This window comes from Bufo gargarizans, chromosome 5 (assembly GCF_014858855.1).
Source record: "Bufo gargarizans isolate SCDJY-AF-19 chromosome 5, ASM1485885v1, whole genome shotgun sequence".
NCBI classification, from domain to species: Eukaryota; Metazoa; Chordata; class Amphibia; order Anura; family Bufonidae; genus Bufo; species Bufo gargarizans.
Genome location: NC_058084.1, coordinates 210,548,316 through 210,574,930, shown reverse-complemented (window position 1 = coordinate 210,574,930; position 26,615 = coordinate 210,548,316). Strand labels below are relative to the sequence as shown.

Genomic DNA, 26,615 nt, shown 5'->3' with positions numbered 1-26,615 from the left:
GCCGAAAATGTCTATTAAAAGATTCCTTTTTTGCAACGCTATTGCTGGAGTTCTTATATTATTGTTGAAATGGGGTGGGAACCCGACTTCCAGCGGCAAACAGACAGCAGAGTGCCACGAAGTTTTGCTTATACACTCAATGTCCAGCATCATCAGTAAGAAATGCATTGTATCTGTATTTCAGCTGGATGCCGTGCATTTTTTACATGAGGCCCAGTCATTTCTATGGGGTCAGGGCTGCATGAAAAGTGCACAATATAGGACCTGCTGGGATTTTTCCTGAACGCAGAAATGATGCGAGAAAAGTAGTGAGGGCGGCGCAGAGAAGCCAGTGGTGACAACATTTTAACACCTAAAAAGAGCCAAAGGGAGATAAGTCTCCCCCATGTGTGTTCCTATGTGACATCACTAATGGCCACCTGGTGTGTTTTTATTTTTTTAGGACAAGGCTGCAATGTGAAAGGGTCTGAAGACTTTCCAGATACACTGTAGGTGTGTTTTCTCATTTTTTTTTTTTATTAAAAGAAAGCAGTGGGTATAGAGCCAGCACAGGGGACGCCACATTCACAGCTCCCGGGTCCTCCTGTGTAAGCGCTTCCACTTTTGGGGGTGAAATATACAGTATGTAACAACTGCTATAAACCCTGCACACAGACTGTGATCTGCAGGAACAGTAACCGCATAAAGGTTCTAGTGTGTATATATACATGTACTTGGGTCACTCTAAATGTTTTCCGCCCTATTTACTATTAAATTACATTAAAGCTAATTAAATCTTTCTTGGCTAAAAATACTTCTTGAAAATGCTATGAAGGGTATTTTTACTCTGCTGAAATTTAGTGCAACCTCTGTTTAGTATTGCTTTATGGTTGCTTGTTCCCGTTGTCTTTGCAGTAATTCTGTGTTTTAGATTTTCTTTGCCTATTCTGCCATTATTGCATTGCAGACATTTTCAGAGAAGTAACGGCTCATTCGGACGGCCGTATGCTGTCCGCAAAAAAAACTGATTGCATTCAGTTTTTTTGCTGACCCATAGACATCAATGGGGCCATGTCCTGATTTTCACTGACAAGTATAGGACATGTTTTATTTGTTTGATGAGCTGTGCAATGGAAGAAAAGGCCCCATAGAAGTGAATGGGACAGCATCTAATCTGCAAAAAAAACGGATCCGCATTTTTGCTGACAGCATACAGCTCCTGAACAAAGGATGTGATGGATGTCCCCCAAACTCAGTTTGCCCAAAATAATTATTATTTTCATCCGCACATATAACATCTGCCTCAGAGAGACACTCTGTTCTTGTTGTTTGGCACCCGGGGTGGGTCCTTTCTCTGGCATCCCCCCCTAATATAAAAAAAAAAATCGTACGCCCTCACAGTAGTATTGCCCTCATTGTGCAACCTTCACAGTAGTTATGCACAGATGTGTGCCCCCTAATAGTTATGATTTACTATGTGGCAACACCACGATCCATCGGCGCTACTTAGTTACAATACTGCAGCAGTGTTCCAAAACAGCTCCGTACCTCCGCTGTGGTTACAAACAGGAAACAACTTATTGAAGTTGATTCATTTTGAAGTTGTTCCCTAATAGTTATGCCCATATTGTGCCCCCTTAAAGTACTTATCCCTTCATTGTCCTCCCCCCTTCACAGTAGTTATGCCCTCATTCTGCCCCCCTCACATTAGTTATGCCCTCTCAGTGCCCCTTTCACAGTAGATATACCCTCTTGGTGCCCCTTTCACAGTAGTAATGCCCTATCTGTGTCCCTTCAGTTGTAATGCGCTATTTGTGCCCCCTTCATAGTTATAATCCCCATTGTGCCCCCTTCATAGTAATAACCCCCATTGTGCCTCCTTCACAGTAATAATGCCCCTTAATAGTAGTAATGCCCATTGTACCCCATTAATAGTAGTAATGCCCTCTGTGCCCCCTCCATAGTAGAAATCCCCATTGTGCCCCTTAATAGTAGTAATGCCCTCTGTGCTAGTAATGCTCATTGTGCCCCCTTCATAGTAGTAATGCTGTGCACTGTGCCCCTTTCAGAATATAAAAGCCAATCGTAACCCTTCCATAGTAAAAATGCCCACTGTGCTCCCTTTACATTTGCAATGCCCCTTTTGTCCCCTCCATAGTATAAATGCCCATTGTGCCCCCTCCAGAGTAGAAGTGCAAATTGTGCCCCTCCAGAGTAGAAATGCCCACTGTGCCCCCTTAAGATTTGCAATGCCCATTGTGCCCCCTCCAGAGTAGAAATGCCCATTGTGCCCCCTCTGTGTTAAAAAACAAACAAACCAAAAACACAATACCTACTTACCTTGTCCTGTTCCTGACACTCACATCCAGCTCTCCACCGCAGGCACAGATCGCTTTGCAGCAGTGTGTGGGAGGACCAAAGGCAGATTCCTGAGTCGCAGGCTCCTCCCACACAGGCCGGCAGCACGATCTGTGCCTGCAGGATGAATGGTGGAGCGGGAAGAAGTCTTCCGGCTTCTCCATTCAGAGCGCCATCGGCCTGAAGGAAGGGAGGAGCGTAGGGAGCTGAGCGGTGAGAGACAGGACTGCAGCTCCCAGTGCTCCAGCAATGAGTGCTTCCATCTGTATTGATGGAAGCGCTCATTGCTTCTGGACTCTGGCACCCCCTGAGAGCTGGCACCTGGGGCAGCCACGGGGGTTCTCCTTAGCACGCCACTGATGTGATATGTAAAATCATAGGTACAGTGTAACACATTGGCATGTTATGGACCCTTACAACACAGATCTGCAAAGATGGGTTCACAACTAGCACCGTGGGTCATTGGTTAGCACTTATTTACTTTTTTTTTTTTTCTTACATAAAAAAAAAAAAAAAACTTTGGAAAAAAAAAAGATTTATTTTTTTCTTTGCATTGTCATATTCTGACCCACATACTTTTTATGTTTACATCTATGGAGCTGTGTGAGGGCTTGTTTTTTGCAGGGCGATCTGTATTATTTATTTTTTATTTTTATTTTTTGTGTGTATGACCTGTTGATCACTTGTTATTCAGTTGGGAGGTGAAGCAACACATGCCATAGTTAGATCCGTACTCCAATAGACAGCAGTGAATTACCATTACAGCCTATTGGAGATTCAGTGTGTTTGTATGGAGCCATAAGAACATCACTGTGGTTAGCCTAGGAGCCTCTAGCAGGCTCGAGGCTGCCACAACAATTGAATGGCTCCCGCGATCTCCGCATGGGAGCGCAGTGCCGCTGGGGTAAAGCCTCTGAGGTGCTGTGATCACAATTGCTCATGGCATCTGAGCTATTACTGATCACAGACATTAGCTCCAGGTGTCTGCTGTTTTAAACAGCAGAAACCCAGCAGCTATAGCACCTGCTCAGCTTCTGAGCAGGTGCCATGTTCAAACGCCAGCAGTATTGGCCATAGACACTACAGGGAATTTCCCCGGTGGGATGATGCCTATAGGGCCACCCTGGCCCTCCTCACTTCTGCTGGCCTGGTACATACAACTGGGCGAACAATGGGGGTCATTATTAGAGGGCGTCCAGGCAGCATGCTGAAGGTAGGGTTGGTCTGGTGTTGTGGCCCACGTCTCGCTTCCCAAGCACCCTGCTCCATATCCATAATTAGAGACAATTGGAGCAGGACAATGACAAAAATATGGCAGCTATTGTATTTTGTGCCACACTAGGATATTTGGTTCTGAGGGATGCTATTCTGAGCACCACCTTCTGTCAGTTTGGACCCACCTACAACATTGGGACCACTTTAATTTCCCAATCTGCCCGGAATGCCAGACTTGCGCCGTACATGTATGGCAGGGTCTGGAAGGAGTTTAGTGCACTGAGGGCACTCTGTGCACCGTTGCTACTCTTGCTTCCTCTTCCAGCTACTCCATCTACTTGATTGACAGGGCCAGGTTTCTGCATGGTCATCTCAGCTTCCCCTGCCAAACAAGAAATATAGGGGAGGTTGTAAGAGGAAGCAGTAGGAGCTTGGCAAGGCTTGGGCTGTTCATTTGCATCTATATTAAAAGTACTAGGCCTCCGGAAAGAAGCAATGGGTCTCTGAGTGAAAGGTATCATTACATTCATCTGAGGCATTGTGCCTGGTTTATCAGTGAGTTTCCTGCTGACATTCCCTTTAAGGGAATTATAAAATCTGGCTGACAACAATGTTCTGCTTTGCACTTCTAATCTTATCTGTCAGAACTTCCTCAGTGTTTGAACTTGTTTGTCATTTGCTATATAATGCTTGAAGTGGTTTTGTCACTTCAGCAAGTGGCATTTATCATGTAGAGAAAGTTAATACAAGCCACTTACTAATGTATTGTGATTGTCCATATTGCCTCCTCTGCTGGCTTGATTCATTTTTCCATCACATTATACACTGCTCGTTTCCATGGTTACGACCACCCTGCAATCCAGCAGCGGTGGCCATGCTTTAACACTATAGGAAAAAGTGACAGCTTCTCTGGTGACTGGGACCATAGGAGCTTACATAGATTTGTTAGATATTTTTTTTTATATTTTTTATAGTATACAAGCTTGACCACCACTGATGGACTGCATGGTGGTCGTTACCATGGAAACAAACAGTGTATAATGTGATGGAAAGATGAATCTAGCCAGGAAAGGACGCAATATGAATAATCACAATACATTAGTAAGTGGCTTGTTGACTGGGACACAACCCCTTTAAGGACTCTTCACAGTGATGGAGCAGACAATTGTTGGAAAGAAAGGTTCCTTCCTGACAATTGATTGCTCGTCAGTGGAGGAGATCACTGCATTTACATGCAGCATTCTCCTCCACAGTATGGGGCGGAGCGATCACTAATGCCAGCACTTGTCCCCATACAGAATCATTCTTTGCCTGCAGCTGATGTTTAAACGGCACAATCTGCTGCCGGCAAGCAAATGATTTAGGAGACTGCACCAATGATCTATTACCTGATAAAAGAGCGTTCATCAGGTAATCGGCGGCATCTTAACCACTTCAACCCCCCTAGCTGAAACACCCTTAATGACCAGGCCACTTTTACACTTCTGCACTACACTACTTTCACCGTTTATTGCTCGGTCATGCAACTTACCACCCAAATGAATTTTGCCTCCTTTTCTTCTCACTAATAGAGCTTTCATTTGGTGGTATTTCATTGCTGCTGAAATTTTTTTTTTTTTGTTATGAAATTTAACGATTTTGTTTGCAAAAAAATGACATTTTCACTTTCAGTTGTAAAATTTTGCCAAAAAAACGACATCCATATATACATTTTTCGCAAAATTTATTGTTCTACATGTCTTTGATAAAAAAAAAATGTTTGGGTAAAAAAAAAAAATGGTTTGGGTAAAAGTTATAGCGTTTACAAACTATGGTACAAAAATGTGAATTTCCACTTTTTGAAGCAGCTCTGACTTTCAGAGCACCTGCCATGTTTCCTGAGGTTCTACAATGCCCAGACAGTAGAAAACCACCACAAATAACCCCATTTCGGAAAGTAGACACCCCAAGATTTAAAAAAAAAAAAAATTCCCACAAAGTCTCATATTCCACTAACTTGTGCCAAAATATAAAAACTTCAATGAACTCGCTATGCCCATCATGAAATACCTTGGGGTGTCTTCTTTCCAAAATGGGGTCACTTGTGGGGTAGTTATACTGCCCTGGCATTTTAGGGGCCCAAATGTGTGGGAAGTAGTTTGAAATCAAAATCTGTAAAAAATGGCCTGTGAAATCCGAAAGGTGCTCTTTGGAATGTGTGCCCCTTTGCCCACCTAGGCGGCAAAAAAGTGTCACACATGTGGTATCGCCGTACTCAGGAGAAGTTGGGTAATGTGTTTTGGGGTGTCATTTTACATATACCCATGCTGGGTGAGAGAAATATCTTGGCAAAAGACAACTTTTCCCATTTTTTTTTTTTTTTTATACAAAGTTGGCACTTGACCAAGATATTTCTCTCACGCAACATGGGTATATGTAAAATGACACCCCAAAACACATTTCCCAACTTCTCATGAGTACGGCGATACCACATTTTTTGTGGATCAGATGAGGACCCATTCATCTCAATGGGGCAGCAAAAGGTGTGGACAGCACACTGCGTGCCGTCCACATCCTTGTGTCTGTTCCGCTGCGCCGCAAAGAGATAGCATTTGTCCTGTTGTCTGTTTGGAGGAAGAATATGACCTTTCGGCCTCATGCACACGACCGTTGTGTGCATCCGTGGCCGTTGTGCCGTTTTCCGTTTTTTTTCACGGACCCATTGACTTTCAATGGGTCCGTGGAAAAATCGGAAAATGCACCGTTTGGCAGCCGCATCCGTGAGCCGTGTTTCCTGGCCGTGAAAAAAATATGACCTGTCCTATTTTTTTCACGGCCAACGGTTCACGGGCCCATTCAAGTCAATGGGTCCGTGAAAGAACACGGATGCACACAAGATTGGCATCCGTGTCCGTGATCCGTGGCCGTAGGTTTTAGTTTCATACAGACGGATCCGAAGATCCGTCTGCATAAAAGCTTTTTCTGATCTAAGTTTTCACTTCGTGAAAACTCATTTCCGACAGTATATTCTAACACAGAAGCGTTCCCATGGTGATGGGGACGCTTCTAGTTAGAATACACTGCAAACTTTGTACAAGACTGCCCCCTGCTGCCTGGCAGCACCCGATCTCTTACAGGGGGATATGATAGTACAATTAACCCCATCATATCCCCCTGTAAGAGATCAGGGCTGCCAGGCAGCAGGGGGCAGACCCCCCCCCCCCCTCCCCAGTTTGAATATCATTGTGCGGCCCCCCCCCTCCCCTGTTGTTAACTCGTTGGTGGCCAGTGTGCGCACCCCCCTCCCTCCCTCCCTCTATTGTTTTAATACATTGGGGCCAGTGTGCGCGCCCCCCCCCCAACCCCCCCTCCCTCCCTCTATTGTTTTAATACATTGGGGCCAGTGTGCGCGCGCCCCCCCAACCCCCCCCTCCCTCCCTCTATTGTTTTAATACATTGGGGCCAGTGTGCGCACCCCCCCAACCCCCAACCCCCCCTCCCTCCCTCTATTGTAATCATCATCGGTGGCAGCGGAGTAGAAGATTTTCATACTTACCTGCTTCTTGCTGCTGCGATGTCTGCGTCCGGCCGGGAGCTCCTCCTACTGGTAAGTGACAGGTCTGTGCGGCGCATTGCTGTCACTTACCAGTAGGAGGAGCTCCCGGCCGGACGCAGACATCGCAGCAGCAAGAAGCAGGTAAGTATGAAAATCTTCTACTCCGCTGCCACCGATGATGATTACAATAGAGGGAGGGAGGGGGGGGGGGGGTTGGGGGGGTGCGCACACTGGCCCCAATGTATTAAAACAATAGAGAGAGGGAGGGAGGGGGGGTTGGGGGGGCGCGCGCACACTGGCCCCAATGTATTAAAACAATAGAGGGAGGGAGGGGGGGGGGTTGTGGGGGCGCGCGCACACTGGCCCCAATGTATTAAAATAATAGAGGGGGGGTTGGGGGGCGCGCGCACACTGGCCCCAATGTATTAAAACAATAGAGGGAGGGAGGGGGGTGCGCACACTGGCCACCAACGAGTTAACAACAGGGGAGGGGGGGCCCACTGGCCACCAATGAGTTAAAAACAGGGGGGGGGGGTCTGCCCCCTGCTGCCTGGCAGCACCTGCCAGGCAGCAGGGGGCAGTCATGTACACAGTTTTTTTGTATATTCTAACCTGAAGCGTCTCCATCACCATGGGAACGCCTCTGTGTTAGAATATACTGTCGGAAATGAGTTTCACGATGTAGCTCATATCCGACAGTATATTCTAACATAGAGGCGTTCCCATGGTGATGGGGACGCTACAAGTTAAAATATACCATTGGATTGGAGAAAACTCCAATCCGATGGTATAACAGAACTCCAGACTTTACATTGAAAGTCAATGGGGACGGATCCGTTTGAAATGGCACCATATTGTGTCAACTTCAAACGGATCCGTCCCTATTGACTTGCATTGTAATTCAGGACGGATCCGTTTGGCTCCGCACGGCCAGGCGGATGCCAAAACGACTTTTTTTTCATGTCCGTGGATCCTCCAAAAATCAAGGAAGACCCACGGACGAAAAAACGGTCACGGATCACGGACCCACGGACCCAGTTTTTGCGGGCCGTGAAAAAAAACTGTCGTGTGCATGAGGCCTTCTGCAGGAAGAAAAATGCCGGCAGGCTCTCGGCCGGCATCTGTGTTTTGGGCTTCCGCGATTAGCAGACTGCAAAAGACGTCAAAAAGTAATGTGCAGGAGCCCTTAATGGCACAGTTATAAAAGGTTATATGCATCCCACATGACACACAGGAGAAGTTGTAAAATACGAATTCCTCTTTATCTTTGGACAGAGTTCAGCAGCACAGCCTTCGTTTACAATACTGTCACATGAGGAAACTGACATTTTCTGGAATCTGGCCAATAACGGGACCTTTCAGAACTTTTTTTTTTTTCTTCTGTCTATGGAGAAGTGTGAAGAATTGTTCGTCCAGATATGCAGGGTAAGTACTGATGCCTGTGCATATTATTGTATTTTTCACATAAGTAGAAGATAGGCAGAGAAGACTTGAGAACTGGGGCTACCCTTTACTTGAAGTAACAGCAGATAAAATCTGGGAGTGTTTAAAAAAGTACATTTATTAGTCTCGAGTTACAACACTGTTCAAGGCATAAAGCCCCATAAGATATGTCTTGGATTTCTTGTGACTGTTTTTACTTCTCATGTATCTTATGTAAAATGGAGTTTTCATGAGAGGACCACCCCAGCAGTGGGCTGTTTTTTGAAGCATTTTGTGGGATTGACTGAAAAGATGTTTTACAGTTGCTAATAGTTTTGGCCCCTATAACTTATAATTTATAGCTATTGGTATAAAAGTTTATGTGTTGCTCAGATCAGTATGTAAAAAGGTCATTTAGACTACTTTCACATCTGCGTTGTGCTGTCCGGTTTTGAGATCCGGCACAGGGTCTCAAAACCACAGCATATTGCTTCAGTTTTGTCCCGATTCATTGTCAATGGGGACAAAACCGGAACGGAGTGCACCAGAATGCATTCCGTTCTGGTTTGTTGCGTTCCCATGCCGGGAAGAAAATCGATGCAAGTAGCGTTTTGTGGAAGCCGGATCTGGCACTAAAAACCAAGTCAATAGTGCTGGCATCGCCCGTTGACTTACAAAGGTTTTTGTGCTGGATGCGGTTTCTTCAGTTTCCCATACCCCATATCTGGGGTACTCATTACCAGTACAAGGTGCCCAGTGATATAAATGGATATCCTCTGTTTTTTAGTAGAGGCTCTGTTTTTTAATTAATCCTGCCTTATTCAAAGTTCCCTATTAGTGCACTTTAAGGGGAATGTATTATCATATAAATTATTTATTGTTTAAATCAGGTTTTTATTTTCAAACTAACATCGCCAAAAATGATTTAAATTTTTTTAATTTTGCAGGTCAATAACTATATTTTTTTTAAATAAACAAAATCCTGCAGTTTTCTCACTGGCCACTAAGCCTAATAATAGGCACCACTTCTTAGGCCTCATGCACACGACCGTTGTGTGCATCCGTGGCTGTTGTGCCGTTTTCCGTTTTTTTTCGCGGACCCATTGACTTTCAATGGGTCCGTGGAAAAATCGTAAAATGCACCGTTTTGCAGCCGAGACCATGATCCGTGTATCCTGTCCGTCCAAAAAATATGACCTGTCCTATTTTTTTGACGGACAACGGTTCACGGACCCATTCAAGTCAATGGGTCAAAGAACACGGATGCACACAAGATTGGCATCCGTGATCCGTGGCCGTAGGTTACTTTCATACAGACGGATCCGAAGATCCGTCTGCATAAAAGCTTTTTCAGAGCTGAGTTTTCACTTCGTGAAAACTCAGATCCGACAGTATATTGTAACACAGAGGCGTTCCCATGGTGATGGGGACGCTTCTAGTTAGAATATACAACGAACTGTGTACATGACTGCCCCCTGCTGCCTGGCAGCACCCGATCTCTTACAGGGGGCCGTGATCCGTACAATTAACCCCTCAGGTGCTGCACCTGAAGGGGTTAATTGTGCGTATCATAGCCCCCTGTAAGAGATCAGGGGCTGCCAGGCAGCAGGGGGCAGACCCCCCTCCCTCCCCAGTTTAAATTTCATTGGTGGCCAGTGCGGCCCCCCCCTCCCTCCCTCTATTGTAATAATAGCATTGGTGGCACAGTGTGCGGCCCCCCCTCCCTCCCTCTATTGCATTAACATTGGTGGCAGTGTGCGCCGCCCCCCCTCTGCCTCCCTCTATTGTTTTAATACAATGGTGGCAGTGTGCGCCCCGCCCCCCCTTCCTCCCTCTATTCTTTTAATACATTGGTGGCAGAATATACTGTCGGATATGAGTTTTCACGATGTATCTCATATCCGACAGTATATTCTAACATAGGGGCGTTCCCATGGTGATGGGGACGCTTCAAGTTAAAATATACCATCAGATTGGAGAAAACTCCGATCAGATGGTATAAAGGGACTCCAGACTTTACATTGAAAGTCAATGGGGACGGATCCGTTTGCAATTGCACCATATTGTGTCAACGTCAAACGGATCCATCCGCATTGACTTGCATTGTAATTCAGGACAGATCCGTTTGGCTCCGCACGGCCAGGCGGACACCAAAACGACTTTTTTTTCATGTCCGTGGATCCTCCAAAAATCAAGGAAGACCCACGGATGAAAAAACGGTCACTGATCACGGACCAACGGAACCCCGTTTTGCGGATAGTGAAAAAATACTGTCGTGTGCATGAGGCCTTAGTCTGTGCAGATCACTTTACTGCAGTTATCTGCTTCTCATTACAGGTAGTATTGCAATGACAGCTATCACCTATGTATAGATAACACAGGATCCACCATTCACAATAGGTGATATTGCAGCTTATCTACTCCCTCCTAACCTCTGCACAGGTCATACAGCATGCCTAGAAAACTCTTCTATAGAAGTCAATGAGGTCCCCTCCTGTCCATTGTGTCTATGGCACCTGCTGGTTGCTGTAAAGCATATCTCGGATGCTGGGTTCAGACCTGAGCGTTCTGAAAGGAGCGCTCTGTATGCGCGATTGTACCGGCGTTTGCAATCGCGCATACAGAGACAAGCGAACGCCCATTGTCGCTCGTTCCCGAAAGTCTATGTACCGGAACGCGTGACAAGACGCCCCAAAGAAGCTCATGTATTTCGCGTAGGAAAAAGGTGTGAACCCAGCCTAAATGCTGTTAAGAACAGCTCAGGCAAGATAGTCACCCCCATAATCATGTTTAGATATAGAATAAAAAAATCTGAAATCAGAAAATAAAAACAGATTAGAAAAAAGAATAGTTGCTGCTACCTGTTTTTTTTACTGGCAGAAAAGATTTTTAGTGGCTCGTTCCTGTTAAACCTGTTATACAGTGGCACTTAATTCATTGACAAACCAGAACACAATTCTGCAGAGGAAGTATAGTCCAATTATTGACATTGAAAGGCAATCTGGTTGGCACCACTGCTGTACTCCAGACACTGAGTAGCTCCAGGTCTCTGATATATGTGCTGCGTGATGGCAGAAAATATCATGACACTCAATCTTTTGGTAAGTGTTGTCATTGGCATTCTGTTTAGCCTTTTCCCTCTCAGTTCTTACAGGAGATGTTACTGTTGGGAGTGGTGAAATGGTAATCTGCCCAGTTATGTAGAGATCTATCCTATGCTACTAAATAACTCTGGAACTAGTTCTCACTACCATATTCGGTTATGACCCAGCTTTCCCAGGAAGAGAAATATTTAAGACAGAAGATGACAGCGGATTTTTTTAGACTATATATGCAGTCATCCACTCTGGAGGTCTGGTATTTCATTAAAACCAGTGTAGAAATCTGGTTACCCACTCCCCTTTCCTTCATCCACATCCCCTCCCATCCCTCACTCAGTGGACATATGTTAGTTTTTTTCCAACCATACTTTTTATTTATCTGTGTAACCATACCACGGCTGGAGAGTATCGTGCACAGGTCCAATTCAAGTTAGTTGGCCCAATGCATTATACTCCCTTTGGGTGTGCACCTGCAACTGTACCGCCGAGTATGCAGGAGTGCTGCGTCACAACAGATGGTCAGAGCGCCCATGGGCATGTGACCAAAGACTGCTGTGTAGCCAGCTAGAATTGCAAATAATGAAGGTGAATAGGGTCACGTGGAAAACCAGAAGTTGCCATGACCTAACAGTCTCAAACAATTCAGAGTCCTGAAACCCCAGTCCTGAAATAACCGCATTTGTGAGGATAGTTTCCTTAGTATGCTTATTTGCTGGTGTAGCTGCTACATGATGGGAAATGCAGTGTTACACATGGCCATTCAGATATACAGCCATTCAGGAAATGCATAGATGGACTGGATTGGTTAAAGCGGCTCTTTGTTCTGGCTCATGTGCCGCTTGGGAGACACGTCACTGCTGTGTCCAGTGATTGGCTGCAGCAGCACACGTGACCCCATTTGTGGCGCTGTAAGCCTGGAGAAGACATTGGTGAACCCTAGGCGCTGGAGGCAAGAGTCAGGGAGCACAGTTTGCTTCACCCAACAAATCTTTTAGGGGTGGGGTGGGGCGGTTGAAAATGTATAGGCGGTTGGACAATGCCTTTACTGTAAAAGACTTGCCAAGACAGACCATTAACACAATAAAAAATAATATTCAGAGCCGAGTGACCATCGCTAGGGGCCCTTTCACCTGGGCCAAGGATCAGGACAGTTATCAGGATGTTCGTATGAACGATCATTTCTGATGATTTCATCGCATAAAGAGGCTGCTGATCAACCATACAGGACCTGAAATCGTCATTTGTGGGCAGCACATCGCCCTATGCATAAAGGAATGCATCTGTGGGCAGCAGAGAAGAACAATTGCATTAACGATCATTCAGCCCTGTACGTAGGTGATGATTGCTGAATCTAAAGTTCTACAGCATATGAATGTTCAGCAGGAAGGAACAGTTAAAGGGGTTATCCAATTATAAGAAAACCTCCCCACATGTGCTGGGCCCCTCACCAGTAATATACTTACCCCTCTCCTGGCGCCGCGCCTGGTCCCTGCTGCTGCTTCTCTCTGCACACAGATGAAAACATCGGGTTGGGGGGGGGGGGGGGCCCTCCCTAGCATCAGTGGTGACGCTAGGAAGGCTTGTCCGCGTCCCCGCCTACCATTGGCTGCTCCCCCCACGACACCGGATGTTTTCATCCATGTGCAGGGAGAAGCGGAGGTGCAGGGCCCAGGAGCGGTGTCAGGAGCTGGATAAGTATATTACTGGTGAGGGGCCCGGCACATGTTGGGGGGGGGTTCTTGTAATTGGATATCCCCTTTAAATCCCCAGTATTGCCTTGGGCATCGGCCAGTGTAAAATACTTTTCCAAGACTTTATAACTGATGACTTATCCTCAGAATAGGTGATCAGTATCTGACACCCGGGAACCCTGCCAATCAGCAGTTTGAGATGCCACAGGCGCACCTGCGAGCGCCACGGCCTTCTTACAGCTCACCAAGCACAACGCCATACATTGTATAGCAGCTGTGCTTTTGTATCGAGCTCAGCCCCATTCACTTCTATTGAGTTAAGCTGCACCTAGGCCATATGACAGCTGAACGTGTCACTGGCCTAGGGAAAGCTGAGAGAAAGTGTGCGCCGCTGCTTTCTCAAACATCTGATCAACGTCCTGTGGATAGATCATCAGTTAGAAAGTCTCAGAAAACTTTTTTAAACCTAGATCATTCTTGACCTTAATATTAAGTAATATATGAATAATGACAATTCATTTCCACAGATTCAAATACTTTTAGGTGATGATACAGAAGAGAAGAAGGCATCCTCTGCTCAGTCACAATGAACCAGCAGCAAATTGACAGCGACTATGCACGGAGCAGTGTCGTGGATTCCCATGGTTCACTACTGGACGTCCATTCAATTAATAGTGCTGAGTTGGTGGCAAGACTTGAATCCTACGAGAGCTCAGGGAAAAAAAGCATATCTGATGTCAGAAGAACATTCTGCCTCTTCGTCACCTTTGATTTCCTGTTTGTCACTTTATTGTGGATCATAGAGCTAAACGTGAGTTATTGCTTATTTCTGATTCTTCAGATTAGTAGAGCAATTATTCACCTTGTGAATTATATATTTAATGTTAACAGGAAAAGTTGATTATTTATGCAAATGTGTTTTTTTTGCTTTTTTTTTTACTAAGAAGCACCCACGCATTAAAATAAATTGGAGAGCCAAGTGTGCTTACACAATTGTTTTGTATTTTTCCATTCCCAAGGGCAATCACTGCTACATTTTTGAGTGTGAGACTCTTATTTAATGGTGTTGTCCAGCAGGGAGAAATTGTAGGCAGAGGGCTGAAGGTGGGTTAAAAATATAAAAAACACCATACTCCCCTCACTAATCCCATGCCACTCCTGATCTGATGCTTACAGGGTCCTCACTGTTCTCTAATTCCTGGTTGTCTCTTTGCACAAATGGAATGGTCACTGCTACACCCAGTGATTGAGCGGAAGTAGAGAGTGGGGACCTGGTAAACATCAGAACTGTTTCAGTCGGGGACCCTTAAGGTGAGTATCATGTATATTTTTAACCCACTCTAACCATTTGCATACAGTTTTCCTACATTGGTCATTCTCGTTAACGTGTCATGCAAGTACAGTACAGACCAAAAGTTTGGACACACCTTCTCATTCAAAGAGTTTTATTTATTTTCATGACTATGAAAATTGTAGATTCACACTGAAGGCATCAAAACTATGAATTAACACATGTGGAATTATATACATAACAAAAAAGTGTGAAACAACTGAAAATATGTCATATGCTAGGTTCTTCAAAGTAGCCACCTTTTGCTTTGATTACTGCTTTGCACACTCTTGGCATTCTCTTGATGAGCTTTAAGAGGTAGTCACCTGAAATGGTTTTCACTTCACAGGTGTGCCCTGTCAGGTTTAATAAGTGGGATTTCTTGCCTTATAAATGGGGTTGGGACCATCAGTTGCGTTGTGGAGAAGTCAGGTGGATACACAGCTGATAGTCCTACTGAATAGACTGTTAGAATTTGTATTATGGCAAGAAAAAAGCAGTTAAGTAAAGAAAAACGAGTGGCCATCATTACTTTAAGAAATGAAGGTCAGTCAGTCCGAAAAATCATAGTTTTGATGCCTTCAGTGTGAATCTACAATTTTCATAGTCATGAAAATAAAGAAAACTCTTTGAATGAGAAGGTGTGTCCAAACTTTTGGCCTGTACTGTATATAAGTTGGAAACACCTTTTTATATTGCTGTACAGTGCATGCAGACATCCTGTTGAAACAGCCAGTTTGAGAGAGAATCCTAAGGCTGCTTTCACATTAGCGGCAGCCTTCTCCGGCAGGCTGTTCTGGCGGGTGAACAGCCTGCCGGATCTGTGCTGCCGCTAGTGCACACGTGCCGCCGGAAGTCCGCTCCGGCCCCATTCGCTGTAATGGGGACAGGCCACAGGTCTGTCCGCAGCACGGCAAACATGCTGAGAGGCGGCCGGATTAAAACTACAACATGTCGGAATTCTGGCGGCACGCATGCACTAGTGGCAGCACAGATCCGGCAGGCTGTTAACCCGCCCGGACAGCCTGCCGGAGAAGGCCGCTGCTAATGTGAAAGTAGCCTAATCTTGTCTGTTCAACCCTTTAAATTCCATGATCTCTAGAGACCCAATCATCCCATTGGTGACTTTTTTAAAAACTATACATATAGGATATAGCGCAGTCTATTTATACTGATCAGTGAGCAGGTGGCATAGCTGTTTTTTATTCACTCCTCCATGAAAAAACTAATAAAAGGTAAAGAATAAATTCTATATATCCTAAACTAGTTCCAATGAAAACACCAACTCATCCCACAAAACTAGCTCACTAATTGAATAATAAGAAATAATTTTTAATAAAATTGATTGATATAAAGTGTTGTGCTCCCCTTACTGATCCCCTGTTGCTGCCGCAGCAATGTCTCCTGGGTCTGTTTCCCGGCTGGAGAGGGACCAGGAAGTAAAGATAAGTGGGGAACCTGGGAAAAGCAGTAAGAGCCAATGATTCTTTGGGGCGCTTGCTTTTTATAGTGGGAAAAAATGGCACCAAAATGCATTGCTATTGCATTTCATTTTTTTCAGCCAAGTACTTATGATATAACTTGGTTTCTTTTCTTTTTTTATCTTTGTTTCAGAATGTATTTTCATGGTAAAGCGGGTGATAGAGAGGTTGCATAGGTTCCCCTTTGAAAGGAATGGGATGAGACCGTATGCTACAGTCAGGAATATGGTGCACTCAGAAATTGCAGAAGCAAAATGTCAATGCAGCTATTACTGTATGTGACCACTATTCTAAAACCCATATCATGCGCTGACATTTCCACACGTTATTTTTTTTTACTTTGTGTGGGTCATTCAAGTGCCTGCATACTGAAATTCACTGTCTCTGGTGGGTCTTTGGGTTTTGTGATAAGTTGTAAAATGTATAGTAAAGTACTTTTTGTTTTCTCCATTTAGGCAAATGTTAATATACTAGAGGCCTTGCAGAAAGAGGTTTTACACTATGACTACCGCTATTCGTTTTTTGACATATTTGTAAGTATTTTTGAGTGAAGTGAGACTTGTTCGGTATCTGTGCAGCTGTGGTATAGTGATTGATTGTAAACTTAAAGGCAGCGTGCATGGAGTATCTGGTACTTGGGGAGCATTCACACGACCATATCTGTTTTGCAGTCTGCAAACCGCTGATCTGGAAAACACAGATAACAGTCGTGTGCATACCGCACTTTCTGCGGGCCCTATTCTAGAACTGTCTATTGTCTTCCACATGGACAAGTTCTATAATTTGTGGAACGGCCACGTGGATCTGGACAGCACACACACATGATATCCCGGTTCTTTCCACATTAGAATTCAATGGGTCTGCTTTCAAGTTTGCAAAAAATGCTTCCTTAAGACCATAGAAAATTGTGACAGAGGTACCATATGTTGTTATAAGGTCACATGTGCTTGGATCAGCTGTTTATTCCAGGCACTTTATCAAGGTACCCGCTAATTTTATTTATGTCACTGCCGTGATGGCATTAAATACTGGCCTACTGAAGTCCACAGCACGTCATCCATCTTTGGATGATAAATAACAGTTTTCTTTCCTGATGTACATAGGAAAGAAACCTGTGAATCATCATCCAGAAGTAGAGGAGGTTAGGCTTGTAGTACAGCTGACAGGTTCCCTTTAAAGAGGTTATCAGCGGAGGCCAGTGATTGGTTGCAGCAGTCACATGTATCAATGTGACGTCTTCGCTGCAGCCACTTATGCAGTGGCAGATGGGGAGAACGGAGTAATAATAAAAGCAGCAGGAGATATCTATCTGCTGTTTCTTCTTGCTGGCTTTTGTTCACCTGGCTACAGCAATGCTTTTTTGTATTTTGAAGCCCAGCGGGGAGAGCTGGAGTGGTACTGTACTATATATATACAAAAATGTTGCCTGGTGGGGCAGGTTTTGAAGTTGTGAACATGTTTAGTACGTTCCATAAATATGAGGAAAGTGTATTCTTCATTCTTGTCTACCTACTGTACATTTACAGTGTAAGGTGAGTATATGAGTATATAAGATTTATTCCAAACAGGGCTTTACACACGTGGGGGCAGTCCTGCTGGAAAGGGCTTCTCTAGTCTCCAGACAAAAGATATAACGCTTTTTGCAGAATGCAGTGATTTGTAAGTCTCATATTTTATAGAACACATAATTTTATGAGACATTTTGCCATTTCATGAAAAAAAGTTAGCTCGTTTAGAACCTGATGGCAGCAATTTATCTAAAAAAATATGGGACAGGACCCTGTCTACCATTGTGTAGCAGCCCCTTTTCTTTTAACAGTCAGTAGACATCTGGGAAATGAGGAGACCAATTTCTGGAGTTTCGGGAGAGAAATGTTGTCCCATTCCTTTCTGATATAGGATTCTATTTTCTCTACAGTCCTGGGTTTTCCATTTCATGATGCGTGAAGTTCAACACCCAGACTCTTCTTCTGTGAAGCCATGCTGTTGTGATGGATGCAGTATGTAGTGTAGCTTTATCTTGCATAAATTCACAGGACCTTTCCTGAAGACTATGTCTGAATAGGAGCATATGTTGTTCCAAAACAGGGATGCTCAACCTGCGGCCCTCCAGCTGTTGCAAAACTACAACTCCTAGCGTGCCCTAATAGCTGTAGGCTGTCCAGGCATGTTGGAGTTGAAGTTAGGCAACAGCTGGAGGGCCGCAGGTTGGGCAGCCCTGTTCTAAAAACTCTACCTACTTTTCAGCATTGATAGTGCCCTTCCAGATGTGTAAGCTGCCCACATCATTGGCACTAATGCAACCCCATAGCATCAGAGATGCAGGCTTTTGAACTGTGTGCTGATAACAAGTTATTGGTCCCTCTCCTTATGTCTGCAGAACACAGCATCCGTATTTTCCAAAAATAATTTCCCATTTTGATTTATCTGACCATAGGACAGTTTTTTTATTTTTCCTCAATTTTAAATGAGCTTTGGTCCATGGAAGACGGCAGCATTTCTGGATCATGTTGATTTGCATTTGTGGAGGTGTTCCTGAGCCCATGCAGTGATTTCCAGCACAGAATCATTCCTGTTTTTAATGCAGTGCTGCCTGAGGGTCCATAGATTATGAGCATCAGATATTGACCGTCGACCTTGTCTCTGGCGCACATGGGTTTCTCCAGATTCTCGTAATCTTTTGATGATCTTTATGTACTGTAGATGGTGGAATATTCAGTTGTTACAATTTTATGTTAAGGAACATTTTTCTGAACTTGTTCCACACTTTTTAGACACTTTTTTTTTTGAAGATTAATGAACCTTTACCCATCTTTGCTACTGCGAGACTCTGCCTCTCTAGCATGTTCTTTTATTACCCAGTTATGTGACTTAGCAATTGCTTCTCCAGCTGTTTTTTTTTTATTAGTAACACTTACTTTTCCAGCCTTTTGTTGCCTCACTCCCAACTTTTTTGAGATATGTTGCTGCCATCTATTTCTAAATGAGTTAATTGTTTTCATGAAAAGGTAAAATATCTGACTTTCAACATCTAATATGTGTTCTGTGTAGGGGTGCACCGAAATGAAAATTCTGGTCCGAAACCGAAAATTCAGGATGCCCCTTGACCGAAACTGCCTTTTTGCCCAAATACTTTTAAAATACTTTTTTTTTAATGATTTTATTAATAATTCTTTTTCATGAATTTAATAAATCATATTACCCACCCACCCCATAACAGTGCCATCCACAGACCCCCACCCACCCCATAACAGTGTCATCCACAGTCCCCCACCCACCCCATAACAGTGCCATCCACAGACCCCCACCCACCCCATAACAGTGCCATCCACCGACCCCCCCCCCCCCCCCCCCCCCATTTCCGCTCCAGTACAGACTAGTTATAAAATGTGTACAATTAATAGAAAATAGCGGGGAGGGGACTGGGAGGAGGAGCTGGGGGCCGGTGCGTTCACTGTTCTCCGGCCCACAGCTCCAGTAGTTATAAAATGTGTACAATTAATAAGGATTCTATTCATGAGGCCCCCTCTGCAGTAGAACATTCAATATAGCCACATCCTACTCACAGGGCTGTTATCTTAATGCTGGCCGACCGGGCAGACGAGCGGCAGCGTCACGACTGACGTCACATGCCTGCGCCGCCTCCTTCATTCAGAAAGTAGGCCGGGCACATGACGTCAGTCGTGACGCTGCCGCTCCTCTGCCCGGCCGGCCAGCATTAAGATAACAGCCCTGTGAGTAGGATGTGGCTATATTGAATGTTCTACTGCAGAGGGGGCCTCATGAATAGAATCCTTATTAATTGTACACATTTTATAACTACTGGAGCTGGGGGCTGGAGCACAGTGAACGCACCGGCCCCCAGCTCCTCCTCCCAGTCCCTCCCCGCTATTTTCTGCCGATATGTATCAATATCGGCCGAAATGGATTAGGTGCATTTTCGGCCGATATTTTCGGCCGCCGGAATTTCGGTACACCCCTAGTTCTGTGATCTATTGTGTCCTCAATATGGGTCTATGAGATTTTCAAATCATTGCATTCTGTTTTTATCTATCACATCACTGTTTAGCTTTCCGTTCTTATGATCCGTCAGAAAAATAACTGATCTCTGACGGAAGTGACGCATACTGATGCAAGATGATCATAACTGATGCTCAATATAACAGATCCGTTTTTTTTTCTGTTCTTCTGACTGATCAGAAGAATGGAAAGCTAAACAGTGATGTGAACTCCAGCTTTTTTGGAATTGGGGTTGTACTTATCAGTAAGCATCCAGGTTTAATATTACAACACAAATGCTATAGATAATCCTAAGTGGGACCACATAACAATCTACAATATTTACCAACCAGGTTGAGACATGTTATAGATAAGGGTACCAGAACCCACTCGGACTCCTACACATTTCACTTTTCAGAGGAAGCTAAGGGGCGAAATACATAGGTATACATTTTCATGCAGACATATTCAGGACGCTGTTTGGGATAGCATGCTAAAATACATAAGGAAACATTTGTTCCTTTACTTCTTTTTTAAGCATGCAATCTAAGGCTACTTTCACACTGCCGTTTCTGGGTCCGCCTGTGAGATCCGTTTCAGGGCTCTTACAAGCGGCCCCAAACTGATCAGTTTAGCCCCAATGCATTCTGAATGGATAAGGATCCGTTCTGAATGCATCAGTTTGGCTCTCTTCCACCTCCTGGCGATGCGGAGCCAAACGGATCCGCCCTGACTTACAATGTAAGTCAATAGGGACGGATCCGTTTACATTGACACAATATTCAATGTAAAGTCCGGACAGATCTGTTTGACTTACGCTTAGACTTACTTTTTTTGACTGAGTTATGCAGACGGATCCGTACTGAACGGATACCAACGTTTGCATTATAGGTGCGGATCAATCTGTGCAGATTCCAGTCAGATCCGCACCTAAACGCAGGTGTGAAAGTAGCCTAATATGCCATGATCTGCTTTTAATGGAATTCTATTTTTTTCTCCACAGTTGTTATCATTCTTTCGATTCAATGTCCTTATTATTGCTTATGCAATATGCAAACTGCGCCACTGGTGGCCAGTAGCGGTAGGTATCTCTGGGGATGTATACACGCAATTATAACATTATTATTAAATCTATATGGTAATACTAAAGAATTGTCACAAAGCAAGGTCATTTGGCTGTGGGAATAATATTGTATTTGTGTAAGGATAAACACGAGTGTACTTAACCTTAAGGCCACATGCACACGACCGTATGTATTTTGCGGTCCGCAAAGTGGGGATCCGTAAAATATATACGGATATAGTCTGTGCGCAATCCACATTTTCTTTGCGTTTTATGGAACGCATCTTGTGGACTGGAATAAGACATGTTCTATGTCTGTATTTTGCAGATCCGCGGTTTGCAGACCGCAAAATACATTCGGTCACGTGCATGAGGTCTAAAGGTGTTTTCTAGTACTAACATATTGATGACCTATCCAATGCATAGTTTTAGTATGAGATCTGTGAGTGTCTGACACCCGCCAACCACACCAATCTGTTATAGGGACAGCTGTGGTGTCGGAAGTAGTGTAAAGATGTTACAGTACGTTGTACAGAGCTGGAACACCACAGCTCCATACACTGTGTAATGGTCCCAGATAACACCTTTTACATATTAGGACCTCCCATCCAAGAAAAATTTCAATCTTAAAAACTCCAGACTTTGATGAAGGGTCCTTCTACAGGGGCTCAGGATGGGGCCAATTATCTGGGACAAACATTCTTGGTAATTGCCCAGTGTATGTAAACATGCCACCTTTCACCCGACAAATGAGCAAACGCTCATTTCTCGTGCATGGCATTGGGGGACACAGCACCATGGGTATATGTCAAACTACCACTAGGAGGCGACACTAGACATAAAAAAAGGTGTTGGCTCCTCCCCGTTGGGCTATACCCTGTCCACAGACACTAGGCAGATCAGTCTTGTTCTAGTGTGCATAGGAGGCAGACCTGGCCTGCTTTTTGTGCAGATCATCCTGCTACTTTTTTATTTTATCTTTTCTTCAATCATTTTTTCTTCTCTTCTCTGCAGGTTCAGGCCTGCTGCAGGGGTGGCTCCATTGTGTTCCACTTTAGTTGCCCCCTGCGGGCGCGTACTCGGGTACCTGGCAGCCACCCAGTCCTCAAATCTGCTTCCGCAGTGGAATTCCGGCAGTCCCACGGTTCCCGTGTTGAGTCCGCCGAGGGGGTGGTTACTGCTGCGCCTGAAGACGTCTGATGGTAAGCATGTTAGATTAGGGTCTCCCACCCTCCTCCCCGGGCCTGGCCTCGTTCCCCCCTCTACCTTCCAGGGTACCTACATCTCTCAGGAGAGGCCTCTCCGTATCCTGGCCCCAGAAGCCCCCTGGCCTTCTGTTTCTTTTTTGCTCTCTGGGGGTCGCTTCTTAAGTTCTCTGCCCCACCTGGCCCCCGTTCGTCACAGCAGATCTGGGGGACTTGCGCGATCGCTCCCGGCCGCGCTCCACTAATTTAGGCCCCGGCTTTTCGGGCCTACTAGGCCGCAACTCCCCGCCCTCTTTCTCTCTTTCCCGGGCTTACTCTGTCCCCTCCCCTCCGTGGGGGAAGCCTGGGAGGGGCCTCTCTTGCCTGCCAATCCAGCCCCATGTTCCCTGCTCTCTCTGAGGGGCGTTTCTTCCTTCGGCTGTCGGCTCCTGCTCTTTGCCGGTCTTCTGCTCTCCTGCTGGGGTGCACTGCACATCTCCCGGGGTCTGGTAGCAGGGATCTCAAGTCTCCCGGACGTTCAGGGGGTCTCCCGCTATTAGATAGCGGCTTCCTGACGCCTGCATGTGAAATAGTATGTCCCGGAATCCTCTGACTGAGCTGTTCAAACGGATCAGCTCAGAGCACAGAGACGTTGGCAGCAGGGAGGAGTGTAATTTGATCTTAGAGTGGAAGCCAGCCCCTCCCACCCGGCCTGCAACCAATCAGAGCTCAGACAAGCAGCTCTGAGTCACACACTGTACAGGAGGGAGTCTGTAGACTCATTCGATTCTTTGAGTTAAAAGAACAGTTTACACTGAGGCTGATGACCAGGCTGCAGCAGTGATGAGGTCAAGGGACAGGCAGTCAGCAGAGAGATAAGAGAAGTGACAGGACACAGTTTAGATTACAGGTTGAATTAACCCTTTAGGGTAAAATTGGCTTCTCAAGGAGATATATATGTTAACGGCATCCCTTCTGTCTCATTCAGTAGCTACATAACTATTGAGAGAGATGTATTTAAAAAAATAATAATAAATAAAAATACATTTAACCCTCCATTTTAATTATATTATTTACCCCAGTGTTAAATTCACCCCTCCTGGATGCTTTAATCATATACATAAATATGATAATTTGGGGCAGGGTAATGAGCCCAGTCCTCCACACCATAGAGCAAAGTGTGCAGATTCTGCATATGTTTGAAATGAGTTTTGTGGTAGGCAGCCTCTGGCTGAATTGCTCTGCAGCCCCCCCCCCCCCCCTTCCTCCCCTCTCAATTGCTGCGTTCTCCTGCAGCCATTCCACCTGCTCTATAGCTGCTGCAGCACCTTTTGGGAAAGTGGCATCTGGGGACAGATGGGACAGCCTTGCTGCTCTATGAGGGCCTCCTCTCCCAGCCTCCCTATCGGATCGCCATGTATTTCGCGTGCGTCCGTTGTCTACGTAGGTTTCCATTGTGTGTAGGTCCCCCCTGAATGGGCTCCCTCCATGTCGAGCCATGGGAACCTTGCCTTACTCGCCCAATCCCTGGCTGAGTCGCTGGAGCGCTAACTGTAAATTGCGGTCTCCTCTCCCCCTCCCCACCCCAGGGTCCTCCCTGCAAATGGGCCACGCTCACGCGCAGTTACAGGGTCACGCAAGGAGTAGCCCACGGACCAACCTCTAGTGGTCTCAACTAGCTTCCACCCCTCCTCGGCATCCTCGGGTCCCCCCTGGACAGGCCGGAGGCTGGTGTCGAAGCCTTTTCCGTCAGTTGCCTCTGGGGACACCTCTGCACCGATTCCCTCGGAACAGAGCATCAGGCGATCTTCCCGGGTTTGGTGCCCCTCTGGTGCCTGCACAGGTAATTACTGCAGGTAAGGCAGCCGTCACCGTGCTTAGCAACTGGGACGCCTACGCGGTGTCTCTGGTACGTACGCCCTCGTAGGCTGTACACGACAGACATTCCTGGTTCCCCTATCCAGGGGCAAGCTGATAATTCAGACAAACGCCTCTTGTAGGGTTGGTTACCCCCCTTGGCCTCCTAATGGTTCTTTTGTAGTGCCTGTACCAGAGAATACAGGCCGGCTTCTATTGCCGTGGCGATTACATCTGTCCGTTTCCAGCCGCCTTGTTACTTTCATAGGTAGAGCTCCTACACCTACTCCAGGTGCTGTAGCCATTACTCCTGACTGGCTTAATGGTGTTCCATGCGGCACTATTTCCCCCTACCAGGCGAGATATACCGGCCGCTGTCAATTGCCGTAGCAATTGCACCTGTCTGTTTCCAGCCACCTTGCTCCCTTCATGGGTAGAGTACCTACACCATCTCCTGATGCTGTATCCAGTATCCCTGGCGGGCTCTATTGTGTTCCGTGCGGCACTATTTCTCCATTCCGGCGAGATATAGAGGCCACTCTCAATTGCTGTTGCAATTGCCTCTGTTTGGTTCTTGTGGGCACCAGGCTACCACCTTGTTCCCTTCATGGGTTGAGTACCTTCACTATCTCCGGAGGCTGTTGCCGTTGCTCCTGTCTGGCCTTATGGTGTACCTTGCGGCACCATTTCTCCCTTACCGGACGAGATATTGAGGGTCAGAGACATTATCCTTGCTGGCCATCCTGCCTGACGAGTCAGGGACAGAACCAATGAGCGCCACACACCTGCATGGCAGGTGAATTTTCTGCTGATTGCTCTGGCATTGGACAGGGTTCGTGGTTTCTTCGGAGTCCGGGTGTTCCCTTATATTAGTAACATAGTACATAAGGCCGAAAAAAGACATTTGTCCATCCAGTTCGGCCTGTCATCCTGCAAGTTGATCCAGAGGAAGGCAGAAAAAAAAAAACCCTGTGAGGTAGAAGCCAATTTTCCTCACTTTAGGGGAATAAAAAATTCCTTCCCGACTCCAATCAGAATAACTCCCTGGATCAACGACCCCTCTCTAGTAGCTATAGCCTGTAATATTATTAAACTCCAGAAATACATCCAGGCCCCTCTTGAATTCCTTTATTGTACTCACCATCACCACCTCCTCAGACAGAGAGTTTCATAGTCTCACTGCTCTTACAGTAAAGAATCCTCTTCTATGTTATATTCTCTGCTTAGTTGTACTATCTAACAGAGGGCAGTCCCCTGGGACCTTGCTATTGTCTGCGCCTGTCTGGTACTCTCTCCCCCTGGGAGTCTTCTGTATGTTGGTCGCAGCTGGTTTCTACATTTCGTGTAGTCACTCCTGTTTCCTTTATAGCGACTTCGCTATTCCTTATGCATATGGGTGTCTGTTGTTTTAGTGGTACAACCCAAGCTGCTGTACTTGCCCTCCCCGGGACAATGTATGCAGATTGCTAGCCATTATTCTTGGAATTGCTAGTTGTCCATGGCAAATTCTTTCCCATATGGTGATTCTTTTCATTTTTTCTTGGATCTTCTTCTGGTTTTTGTTGTCCTCTGGTGGTTCAGTTCCCGGTTCCTTGGGAGACCATTGTGGGTACTCCTTTCTGGATTCCTTGTCCCTGTTCATTTGACCACACAGGTTCTGTATGATAATCGTTGTTTGGGAGGGGCCTGGGTTGATTGTTCCCCTTGTGGGTTCCAATAGCCTTGTGGACCTCTTGGGATTCGTATCCATCTTCCCATCCTCCCACGTCAAGTTCCTGGTGTTGAGTGGTTTAGTGCTACGGTTTGCATTTCCGCCTTATGGTCTCCTTCGGGAGGGACTTCCTCCTCCTTGTGGATCATTCCTCCTTAGGCTGTTGGGAGTACTCTCCTTCTCCTCCCATGTCCCTCAGTCCAGTGTGCCCCTGCTGAGCCTTCCTGGGCTTGCACCTCCCTGATACTTAAATAGTTTTCTCCGGTCTTGCGCTTCTCAGCGATATTTTGTTTTCAGAGGCTCGTCCCTCGTCTCCTGGTTTTGGGATGCAGGGCTTATCTTTTTTCCTGGCCTTTACTTACAACCCTCTCCCATTCCAAGGGTTGGCGGTTTCCCTTAGCGCCTTTTGGGATTTTTTCCTTTCAATAGGGCGCTTATCTTCTTCACCTGCTTGGCGGTGAGGGGAGACCTCCTTCCTTCACAGTGAGCCTTGCTATGGCTTCCCTCACTCGTTTGGCCTTCAGTGGTTCCATGTTCCCTTGCCCCTCCGGCCCGTCAGGATTGGCCTCAGGGTGTTTGTGCTTTCGCATGAGACAATTAGGATGTTTGGTAGCGCCAATTCGCGGTGCTGTCCTACTTTCTCTCCAGCCTTAGGCTGACCTGGGTGTTTCCGTTTGCCTTCTTCTTGC

At 45.8% G+C, this 26,615-nt stretch overlaps 1 protein-coding gene across 2 annotated transcripts in view; it reads left to right on the top strand.

Annotated features, from left to right (window-relative positions):
- The first annotated feature begins 441 nt into the window (after nt 1-441).
- STARD3NL (STARD3 N-terminal like) overlaps nt 442-26,615 on the top strand; it is a 54,298-nt gene continuing 28,124 nt past the window's right edge. The window contains exons 1-5 of one of the 2 annotated variants that reach the window (XM_044293624.1): nt 442-492; nt 8,363-8,512; nt 13,829-14,112; nt 16,568-16,645; nt 21,115-21,192. In XM_044293624.1, the coding sequence (XP_044149559.1) occupies nt 13,888-14,112; nt 16,568-16,645; nt 21,115-21,192 (381 nt within the window). In that variant the 5' untranslated portion in view covers nt 442-492; nt 8,363-8,512; nt 13,829-13,887. The remainder of the gene's footprint in view (nt 493-8,362; nt 8,513-13,828; nt 14,113-16,567; nt 16,646-21,114; nt 21,193-26,615) is intronic. The other variant, XM_044293625.1, reaches the window with a different exon arrangement.